This window comes from Stegodyphus dumicola, chromosome X1 (assembly GCF_044657685.1).
Source record: "Stegodyphus dumicola isolate Sdum_Otavi_A_Nest chromosome X1, ASM4465768v1".
In the NCBI taxonomy this organism is placed as follows: domain Eukaryota; kingdom Metazoa; phylum Arthropoda; class Arachnida; order Araneae; family Eresidae; genus Stegodyphus; species Stegodyphus dumicola.
The window spans coordinates 202,426,034-202,438,648 of record NC_140780.1 but is presented as its reverse complement, the minus strand read 5'-3'; the positions used below and the strand labels follow the sequence as shown (position 1 = coordinate 202,438,648).

The window sequence follows — 12,615 nt, the reverse complement described above, 5'->3', positions numbered from 1 at the left end:
GAGATATTTTTAAGATGCATTCATAGCTATTTGACACATATCTGTATTTTGAGTATCATTCATAGAATAAATTAAAATTAAGCAATACATGCATTTCACGTATTGACTACACTGAGAAAAGGAGAAGATGTCTGATGACATTTTAGCCTCACTGAAAAGTGTAAGAAGAATGCAAAATTTGATATTTTACTGTATACTGTGTTAAGAACAACAAATTATAGTTCTGCTCTAGTTTTAGTGATTGATTGAACATTTTGCAAATTTATCATTATTATTTGATAAAAGATTTTCATTATTATTTGATAAACATTATCTTTTGCTATTGAACAAGTGTATGTATCATTAGCATTATGTAAGAATTATGTGACAGGGATTAATTTTGAAATTATGTGCTAGGAGGATTTAGTATTAATGAGCCTGATGATTTCTGATCTCGCACTTTATGCATATAAAGTTTAGGCCAGAGTAGAGAGAAGGGTACTCCTTGTATTATCATGAAGTTGTTTCATTTATGGTAGCCTGAGTAGTTAAATGTTATGGAAACCCAATTATGACATAATCAGTTGCATGATTGCGAGAAATTTGTAAGGGCTTGTGGTGTGTTTTGGTTAGGAAGTATATTGCTTGATTTGTGGTTAGATGGTAAAATGGCTGAATGTGGTAAGATTAATTTGAAGTTTCTGTATGATTTGGAAAGAAAGGGGAAAAGAGCATTACTTGACTGTTGTGTAAATGAAGGTTTACATAGTAGCCATTATTAGGTGTCCCTGTTTGTAGGAAGGAAATGCGTATGGTCAAACGTCGCTAGGGAGGATATTTTTTACTTTTATTTTGTGAATTTATGGGGCGACACCTGCATACAGATTCTAGTTCAGATAATTTTAGCAAGTTTTTGGATGCTGTTAAGGAATTTTGTTTGACTGAAAACATGTTAATTCGTAAATAAGTGGATATTTCCTTTGTGTAGTGCAAAGATGAATTTCCTTTTTTATGTTATTTCATTGTTTGATTTAAAATGTAGCTTGTTGAGATTATATATTTTTTAGTTGGCTGCTCCTCTGACATTTTAAGTGAATATAGTTTGATGTGTACATGGACAGAGTCAAGGGAATGTGCAATGCCTAGTTTGTGCAATTCTCTGATGTTTTTTTTTAGTGACTATAGGTCGATGTGTACATGAATAAAGTTTGGGAGTGTGCAATGTCAAGTTTGTAACTTCTCTGTTTTTTTGTTTTTTTTAAAGTGAAAATAGGTTGATGTATACATGGATACCAAGTTTGTGCAATTCTTTGTCTTGTTATTTTGGCTTTGTGTAGCTAAAATTTGATATTTTACTGTATATTTTTTATAAGCTACACAAGCTACACAAGGTTATTTTAGCTACACAAGCTAAAATAACAAGTCAAAGAATCGCACAAACTTGGTATCCATGTACCGCCAAAAATTGTCAATTTTCGCTATGGGGTACCCGTAAATATATTTTTACCAAAGTTAAATACATTTCAACAATTTTTTCTTGATATTTTATTCTGTGTTTGCCAGCAAGTGCACTTACAAATAGCTTTATTTTTAATTTTATGATTTGTTTGCTACTTTTATATAATGCTTGTAGGTTTAAATGGCATATTTTCTTCTTCAGCTAAAACTCAAAAAATGAAGCATGGTATCCCAAAGGGAGACAAGAAGAAGAAAAAAGAAGTAGCTACAGAAATTGCACAATTGCTTGCGGATTTGGATATAAAACATGAGAAACAACTTAAGGAATATGAAGTAATTTTTTAACACTCTATTCTTTGTCTAAACAAAAGGTATATTTGAATTTAAGAATATATGATTTTGCTGGTTATTTTACTGTTTTTAATTTTTAGAAATGTGGTGCAGTGGGTTATCTTAGTGCAGCCTGTGCTGTAAGAAAATTCTGAAAATGGGGTAGGGGAAAATTTCTTTTATCAAAACTCCATTATTTTATAAATAATTACACTGGTTATCATAAATTAAGAAAAAATCACAAAAATAGCGATAACTCTCTAAAAAAAAAGCCGAACTGTGTAAAATTTGAATATGTTGCCAAGTAAGAGTATCTGAGTAAAACTGCAATATGCAAATTAGTGGCGCTGCACTCGGAATATGTCATTTGCGAGGAGAATAAAAGTCCATGTTTGAGAGCAAGCCCACATATTTCACTGTGATAGTGATATCAGAAATCTGAGATAACCAATTCATAACAATGACTTCCAATCATCATTTGCATGCAGAACTATGATGGAAAGCCATTGGGAGACTAGTCAAACAGAATTGGCCAGATGGCTAAATGTGAGTCCTTCTGTGGTTCATAGACTTTAGAGGCGATTTCAAACCACAGATTCGCCCTCTATGAGGTTCAGCCAAGGACGGCTAACTGCTACGAAGAGCGCTAATGATCGATATTTGACATTATGTGCACGCAGGAATAGAACCGCTACTCCGACTCTACTATCCTTCCTTGCTGCAGCCACTGGAGGGTTGGTGTCAACTGTACGTAGAAGGCTTCACGAAAGTGGTCCGTATGCGATGCGAGCAGCCATTTGTGTGCCTTACAAGTCACGCCATAGGAGGGACTTTTTTTCAGTGGGCATGACAACATGTCCTCTGGACGCTTGATCAGTGGAGGGCTATTCTCTTTACGGATGAGTCCAGGTTTAGTCTAGAAAGCGATAGTAGGCGTTATTTGATATGGAGAGAACCTGGAACCCATTAGCATCAGTCAAACATCCGTTAACAAGATGCATACGGAAGAGGCCGTGTCTGTGTTTGGGGTGGCATCTCTTTGGGTGGACGCACAGACCTCCATGTCTTTCCAACGGAAACCGTTTTAGAAACCGATTTATAGAGATGACATCCTTGATGCTTATGTGCGCTCATGTGCCGGGGCAATAGGTGATGCTTTCCTATTACAGGACGATAACTCAAGACCACACAGGGCTCGCATTGTAGATGATTATCTTCAACAGGAAACAATTATGCTCATGGAGTGGCCAGGTCTATCTTCGGACTTGAATCCTATCGATCACGTTTGGGATGATTTAGAGAGACGTCTAGCTGCTCTCAGTCTGCCTCCTCAGACCCTTGCCGTGCTTGCAACAGCTTTTCAAGAGCAATGGCTCTCGCTTTCTATGGAATTGATAGACCGCATAATTGAAAGCATCACGCATCACTGTATGTGCTGTATTGCTTCTAGAGGCGACCATATTCCCTATTGAAGGTACTTTTCCTATAGCAAACTGACACCTTCGATTTGTTCATTTTATACATGTGCTAATTTTTATTCTACCATAATTCTCTGGTAATTTATTTTTTATGTCATTTGATACTTTATTATGTGTTGTATATTGTGGGTAAGTTTCATAAAATTCTACATGTAACTTTTTCAGTAATCGTGATTTTTGCGATTTTTCCTTAATTTATGATAACCAGAGTATTTATATTGAAAACTATTAATTCTTTCAGTGGGCCTTACTGCTTTTGTAATGTTTTTGACAGTTACATTAAAAAAAAGATTGTGTGAAATCTTGATATTTAGTATAATTACATGGCAGAAAGTTGAAATATTTATTTTAGTTTTAATGATAAATAGTAAATAAAATTTATTATAATTTTGCAATGATGTCTTAAATATTTTGTTTGTATTTAAAGGATTTATTTTAAGAAAGTTTAAAATTTCAGGGCAAATTCCGTAAAGCTTGGAGGGTTAAACTCAAGCTAGTAATCACTATGTTAACATTATTTCTAACCTTAATGATGCCAGCATATGTAATTAGTGAAGTGTCTCAATTATTTATGCTGTGATTTCTGTCATTATGACTTCCAAAAAACATTACTAGCACCAATAACTCTGTATCTGTAGATACTGATCAACTGATGCAAAAGTGAATTAAGCAAGGTTTTCGTACATGTAAATAGAATTATTTTTTGGTTTCACCGAGTTCATTATTCATAATTTAAGGTATTCTGTATTTGGGAAGATTCAACTTGTATAAAATTCTCTGATGTATAGTTAGTGAGTTGCAGTAATTTTAAGTGATTTTTTATTTTTTTAGTATTCTAAAGTACCTGCTGTATAATTTTGTTTAAACTTCCAGCATGCACGTTATATACAAAATTTACAGCAAATTTGGCTTTGAATGCACATTTTTTGCATATCAGAGCTGAGGTGTCTGAGGGTCATTTCTATTCCTCCGTTCTACCCTTCCCCACATCATGACATGTGCCAACAGGAAGTCATATGACTTTTTTTACTGGGCTTTTGTGCTACATGGCAGCTTTTTTACAAAAGTTATGACACGCTTGGTCATGGGTGAGAATTCAGAAAATAGTTTTTCACAAATATTTTGTAATTTTGTGTTATTAATTGATGTCTATTATTTTAATTTTTATATCGATTTTCATAACAAAAAAAAAAAAAAAAAAAAAAAAAAAGACTACCTGATTTTGCTCACATTCTTCAAGAATTATATGATGAAGAAAAAGAAGACAAGGAAACATTTGGATGTGAGAACAATAGCGATTTGAGTGAGGAAAATATAGAGATAAATAATATCAGCAGTGAATCTGAACAATATATTTAGGATGATGATGATGATAAAAACGATATAGAAAAAGGGAATGATGATGATATGGTCTATATTGGTAAGGATAAATCTTCTAAGTGGCAAAAACAGAAGTATGCAAACTGCTCAAAAACAAAAAAGATGAATATTGTGAAAGTGTTACCAGGCCTAAAACACCATGCCAAGGATATAGAGGATAAAATAGGATTTTTTTTTAAATAATTGATATAAATATGCTTGATAAAATTTTGGAATGTACAAATAAATATCAGTACAAAGTCCGTAATTCGGACATCCATTATCCGGAATAATCTATAATCCATACCTCAAAGCCACAAAATTTACGTATGCGTGTAGAGAATGCACATACATTACACATGCACATAAAGAATGTGCAGACATTACACGCTTATGCTTTACAAATGCGCGCATTGAAAGAAATGTTTAATGCTTTTTTTTTTTTTTTTGTAAAATTTGATACCTTTTAGATCATAATTGCTTTTTATTTCATAATTTACGGTTTCATGTTTTTAATAGTATAATTTCTGCATGCCATCTTACCAGATTAAAATTGATGATCTATAATCCGGAAAAACCCCTAATCCAGAAACGCTGAAGTCCCGATGAGTCTGGATTACTGACTTTGTACTGTATAAGTGTGCTAAAATGCAAATACTCAAGAGACAAAGACTGCACAGTTACTTCAAGAGTAGAAATGATGAATTGTTATATATGATAGGAATAATAATAATAAAAAAAAACATTGGATTGTTGTACATGATAGGAGTAAAAAAAGTACACCACATAAATGTAAAGGAATTGTTCTCAAGTGATGGCACTGAAATTGAAATAACAAGAGCTGTGATGAGTTACAAGAGATTTTTATTCTTGACAAATTGTCTTCGATTCGATCATAAATCAATAAGACAGGACAGACGTAAAATGGACAAATTGGCAGCTATCTGGAATATCTTTGAATCGTTTCTAAAAAACTGTAATGATTGCTACACTTTGGGCGAATTCATCACTATTGATGAGATGCTGCCTTCCTTTCGAGGTATCTGCCAATGGATTCAGTACATGCCTGGTAAACGTCAAAGTATAGGATTTTATCCTATACTTCAATGCAATGTATGGGATAAAATGGATGCATCTATGGGATGTATGTGGTGTATGGGTGCGATTCAAAAGCATTTTATATATCTGGCCTCGATATTTATTGTGGAGCACAACCTATTGGTTGTTATGCTGTTTTAAACAGCCCTATGGATGTTGTGAAAAGTTGGTCTCTCCACTTGAAAACTCCTGCAGAAATATTACAACTGATAATTACTACACAAGCATTCTACTTGCAGATTATTTGCTGTAAAGGAAACTGACACTTTTTGGAACATTAAAAAAAATAAGAGGCAAGTGCCACAGGAATTTTTGCCAAATAAAAGATGGTTGGTGCGAACAGCAGTATTTGGTTTCTAGCCGATTTCTTACGTCCCTCGTAGAAACAAAGCTGTAATTCTTCTTTCTGCCATGCATGATGATGACAGCCTTGATACAACCACAAATAAACCTGAAATAATCATAGATTATAATGCTACAAAAAGAGGAGTGGACACCGTTGATAAATTATGCAACCTATTAATCACAAAGAGATGGCCTTGTGCTATCGTTTTCAGTCTTCTGAATATTGCTGGTTTAAATGGCCAGGTTTTGCACGTGTTTGCAAAGCCAGCTAACACAGCACCATGCTGAAGGATCTTCCTGAAGAATTTATCTATTAGTCTTATGAAAGAGCATCTTAATTTGCGCACCAAAATCCAAACATTAACTTCCGACATTTCAACATTTCTAAGTTGTAATTATACTGCTCCTAATGATGAAGTGCCTAAGCAGTCTTCATCGAAACGAGGAACATGCGGTTCGTGTGTCAGAGAAAAGAAGAGATCATCAACATCTATGAAATGCAAAACATGTCTTAGATACACATGCGGACATCATTCTATTACTAACATTATTTGCATGGAATGCAATGTAAACTTCAAGCATTGAGAAATGTCTTTAGAATTCTGATTTTCTATTATTACTCTACTGTATTCTTTTACTTGTATTAACATTCTGTATTTTAAGACACAATAACACGCCGAATAAATACTAATTCAGAAGTCAAACAACAAAATAATAATGATGGTTCGGTAAAACCATTGAAACTAGTCCTGTGAAAATTTTGTAAATTAACGCTGATTTTTGTTGTTTGACTTCTGAATTAGTAATTCTGTATTTTCTTTTATTTTGTCTTTTAGAAATAAATAAAAAAAATTAAAGTTAGTTTTTTGTAACCAGTAAGAAGTAATGGAATTACTGTTATATATGTCCTTGGTTGGCGACAAATTTCTCGCCAAACATTTTTGGTGAGAAACTCCACGACGCCATATTACTATCTAAATTTTTCTCTACTTTTCGAACTGTAAGCCTAAGTGTTTTTGCATGTGCAAAAACCACGTTTTTAACAAACAATTTATGCCAAAAATCCGAAACAAAAACAAAATTTAGAGAGCAAAAATCGTAAAGTTTCTAACTAGAAATATTTGACAAGATTAGTGTACACAGTGATCTGTTTTAACTTAAAAAAAATTTAGAGAATTGCACGATCTATGCAGCGTAGGAATCTAGGAATTACACACATCACGCTAAAATAATAAACTAACATAACAATAATAAATTTTTAACAATACCATGTACACAGCATTCTGTTTTAACTTAATAAAAATCAGCGATTTGCACAATCTAGGCATCCTGCACAGCTTCGGCATTGCACACAAATCAACAAATAAACTCAAATAACCAAAATAATTTACAAACAATTAAGAAAACTACAATAACGACATAAATTCATCGCAAAAAAAAAAAAAAAAAAAATGAACATAGCATTCTATAAAATAAGAACAACAATAAAATAGGCTCTGCTCTTATACGCACCCTAAGATCACCAAATGTGGCGATATGTGTTCAGCGCTGGTTTTTGGCACGATTGCGTGTTGTATGTGATGCTAAAACAAAGTTTAAAGTTTATAAAATTAAACATTTAGTAGCAGTAGCAATAGAAGCTTCCTGAGATTTTATGTTGTGCAGACATTGAAGACAATAAAGAGGTTTCAAACTTAACCAAATTTATTAACAATATATAAAAAAATAAAAGCACAAAGAATAAATTTAAACAATATCAGAGTCTTAGAAAAAATATAATATAACCATCATTTTCAAACTTTCATTCATCAAATAATATTTTACCTGGTTTCCAAAAATACTGGCATTCAATACGAAAAACAATATCCTAAACAGAAATTATGCGGTCTCAAATGAAATTAGCTACACATTCAATAAGTCCATGCTCAATGGTCAAGAAAGCACCTGAAATCTAAATCAAGTCCTTGAAAGCACTTAAATCCAGCCTAGCTCTGTTCACAGTAGTTGAACATGAGGAATCGCTGCTAACTTATTTTAAATGCCGCCTTCATGAAGAACATGGATGCTGCCCACGGCAGTCACTCACATTGTAGCTTCTGGAACCAAGGAACTTATTCTGGAAAGGTCATCTTGTGGACAGGAACCAAGGAACTTATTCACCGGACTGCACGCATCCTTCAAAAGGGGCTGGAAACCGCACACCCAAGAGCCAGGAAAGCAGAAACTAGAAGGGCTGAGCCAAAGCGATGCGAGATACTTATACCAGAAGTAGGCATGACGTCATCTCACGGCAACCAATCAGCTATCTGCACGATTCGGCTTTCCAGATGACATAACATCACGTTTCATTTTTGTATCTTAATTAGGTTGAAACAGTCCGTTCTCAACGCAAACAGTGGCAGTAAGAAAAAGAAGTAGAAGTAACTACTATATTACTTTAAAATAAGAACTAAGCCTAATAAACATTTCAAGGAGGAGAGATGATGCAGTAAAAGGGTTACAAAGTCATATTTTCCAGCATGTGAAGTCATATTTTCCAACAAATGCCCCCCCCCACATCATCATCTCCGACCTGAAATAAAACTGAACGCCAGTATCTTTACAAAATTCAAAACAAGAATAAATAAATATCACAATTTCATTCAATTCAGAAATTTTTAAGTAAATTTTCCTTTGGGAACATCTTATTCATTATTCAAAATTTTACCAAACAAGAAAGTCCAACATGTTACAAAACAATACAAAGACATATGTATGATCATACACTCAAGACTTTTACCCAGGGCCCTGGTCAATCATACAACATTCTACACTATACAGTTTTACATTTACCTAATATTCATCATAATATGACTTATAGCATATTATTTTCAAATAAACAAAACTCTTAATTTAAATACACACAAAAACAAGTTTCAGAAGAAAATTGTTCCACAAAATCTTATCAGGTTATGCTTAGTCAGCGGTTTTGTCATGGGATCAGCCAGATTATCTTTACTTGGAACATATTTTAAATCAAAAATTTCCCTGTTCAATAGATCACGAATGAAAAATAGTTTTACATCTATATGTTTTGTTCTTGAGTTTTCAATGGGTGATTTTGTAAAACATATAGCAGCCATGTTATCCGCAAACAATAATATTGGTCTTGAAACATAGTTACTTGCAATTTTAAATTGAATGCATTCATCCAAAATGTTTTTAAACCAAACTGATTCTTTTGCTGATTCAGTCATGGAGATAAATTCAGCCTCCATAGTAGACAAACTCACCCCCTTTCTTTAAATGTACGCCAAGATACAGGTGATTCTCCCAGCAAAGCTTTTTGTCCACCAATAGACACCATATCATCCCTGCTTGAAGCAAAATCCGAATCAGAATTGAGCTTCAGTTCCTTGCATACCAGTTTAAGTTTGTGCTGTCTGGTATTGGAAACGTATCCTAAAAGTTTAAGTAATCCTTCCCAGTGAAACTTACCAGGATTGCTTTGGAACTGAGAAAATATATTAATAGCATAAGCTATATCCAGACGAGTACGATTGCAAAGAAACGAGAGACATCCCAAAACATTTCTATAAGGATAATTCATCATTTCAGTCGTTTCTTCTTGTGTACTGGGACTTTGAGACTTTGAGTATTTCACACCTTTAACTATTGGAAGGGAAGTAATTTGTATTTTAAAAGACTTGAATCGATCAACTATTACTCTACTTACTATATATTAAAATCCGTGCGCGTCTGCCTGTTTGTTTGTAACATCTTCTTCTCAAGAACGGATGGGTGCAGAGCTTAGCGAAGCATACCGTTGGATTCAGGACGTCCGTGGGAAGCCATTTTGGCCATTTTCATCTTCGTGCGACTTTAATTAGCAAAGATGGTAATTAGCCCGAAAAATGCACAAAAAATTGGTAACTCGGGAACTTAGCGGCCGATTTCTTTGAAATTTTGAATTTTAAACCCGCGAGACGATGAAACGACTGATTGCGTTGAGTCCGCACTGATTTGCAAATTAGGAGCCTAATGAACGGGGTAATTAAAAACGCCCTAATACTCCTTTTTCTTTCCTTCCCTTATCTTTGAGGACAAGCTAGGATTCGAAGGCGACGGGTTTTGAGGGGTTGCAGCTGTATCCGGTCCACCTTTGGAATCGTCAAGGCCATTGGCCAGGGACGAAATTAAGGCACTGGAGCATTTTAATCATGCCGCTAATTACGCGCCTAATTTGCCGATTGTCCTGGAACAAAATCCATCCGTCGTTTTAACATCCAAGAGTTAACAATTTCGAAATTTCAAGAAAATCCGATGATTGGTTACGAAGTTACGAATTTTTAGTGCATTTTTCTTAATTAGACAATTGAACCGGAAAAATGCACAAACAATTTGTAATTTTTGAATGAATAGGGCGATTTCTTCCAAATTTTGAATCTTATGCTTGATATATTTTCGATGAAGGATGGCGTTGATTGCACACTGTTATGCGAATTAGGAACATAATTAGCAGGGTCATTAAAAACGCCCTAATACAGTTTTAATTCTTTGTTAACAGACTCCGATTCGGAAGCGGCGTGTTTTGACCATGGAGGTAGGAAGTAAGATGGAGTCGCCCTAAACAAGTTTCTCCGTACCCTGCTCTGAAGCACCGGCGATCCCTACGTGGTGACCAAAACATTGGGTCATTTACCATTGAGTTCTATGGGATTTGACGCGTTCGGGTGTAAATATTTTGTAATTACGTCGCAAATATACATATAAATGTATATATTTTCTTTTTCTACAACACTTCAGAGTCCTAAGTATGTGAAAACAACATATTTTTAAACAACATTTCATTCTGAACGGAATTATATGCTATACTTTTCACAGGACAGTTTTCTCAGAATGGTTTAATTTGAATGAAATATTTTCACAAGTTTTCGTTAATTACATTAGAAAAAAAAATTAAGGTAATTCGATTTTATTCGGTTAAGGTACAAAAATTAAGATCAAAGTTTATTGTATTATTAATATTAAAATTATTCATTATTTCTTTTCTATTTATAGAGCTTCTTCCTAAAATACTTTCTTAAATATGATAAGATTTTTTGGCATCATTTAAATCGAAAAATGTAAGTCAATTTATAATTAATGCTCTATTCGGTTCATTTTAAATTAGAGAATTATTAGGAATTAAATAGTATTTGACTTTCTCTGAACATTTCTGAAAGGGAATAAAATAAGTTTTTTTTTTTTTTTTTTTTTAAGTATTATTTAAAACTTGTAACTGAGTTATTATAAAATGTAAAGGGGAATAATTCTTTTAATTATACTTATCAGATTATTATTATTATTTTTTTTTTTACCCTTCATTTCAACAATACATATTCCAAAACTCTTTATTACGTTCTTAAGTGCACATCTCATAGCATTTGCTTTACAATACCTTTTAACAGATTGCTTTCCAATACGAACAATTCTTGCTTAAATAGTTTTATAACGTATTTGTCAACAGGATTTCAATTTATGTTTACAATTCAATATTAAGGTTATTATATATTTAGATAACATTTATAATCATTATAAATTAGATACATTTAATCATTAGATTTCTTCACAGTACTTTCACAGTTGTTTATATAAGTGAATAAATTCTTCATTTCAAATACATTTATAAATAATTTAATGAATATTTAAGTATTTTGTCAAAGGCAGATACATGCTTTTTGCAAGCACATGCATAAATACCCATACATATTTCCTATTTATCATTTCCGGCATGTGCAAATCTTTAATTTCTGTGCATTCACTCTATTTTTCGTGTAAAGTAATTTACACTAATTTAGCATACACCCGAAAGTTTTACATAAAAAATATATATGAATATAATTTGAATGAAAATTATAAGTATTATTTTTAATACCCACTCAAAGGTCAGTTTTTCTTCAAAATTCCTCCACGATGGCATCTCTCTCTTTAGGCAGATAGTCCTTGCATGCGTTACTCTATTTAATAAAAACTTAATCTGACCTATGTGCCTAATTACAAATATTTTAACACACATAATTTTATATTTACATTTAGCCATCAAGTTTAAAACTTTTCAAATCTTCTAGAAAATAAATTTTGGCAGATCTCTTTTAGCAATTTTCTTAAAAATCTATATTTTTGTAGTGCAACAGCTTAGAATTTTATAAAACAAATTCATAATCAAAATCGCTGTTGTTAGTTATCGAAAAATAACCAAGATGTGATTTTTGCGTAAATGTCAGTAAACTATACAAATTGCTATTATCCATCACACTATGAATGTTTCTTTCATGCGAGAGTGTCCCTTTTTCGATTTCTATGGAACTGTCGTGTGTCGAAATACTATCAGAATCTTGTCAAGAGAGCTTCTGAATGTAAACAAAGAACACCCCGTCTGGTGACCCAAGCTTCAAAGCAGTGCTTCACTTCTAGCGCGGAATGGCCCCTCCTCCCTTTCCTACCTCCATGGTTTTGACGGGGGGGGGGAGCTGGTTTCCGTTCGACAGTCGGAATCGTCAAGGCCATTCCCCAGGGATGAAATTAACGTAGTGGAGGATCAAAATCG

General features: G+C 33.4%; 1 protein-coding gene across 3 annotated transcripts in view; it reads left to right on the top strand.

Moving 5' to 3' along the window:
• Positions 1–12,615, top strand: part of LOC118203546 (deubiquitinase OTUD6B) — a 116,577-nt gene that overhangs the window by 7,267 nt on the left and 96,695 nt on the right. For all 3 annotated transcript variants that reach the window (XM_085808063.1, XM_085808062.1, XM_085808064.1), the window contains one exon: positions 1,640–1,770. In XM_085808063.1, the coding sequence (XP_085664189.1) occupies positions 1,640–1,770 (131 nt within the window). The remainder of the gene's footprint in view (positions 1–1,639; positions 1,771–12,615) is intronic.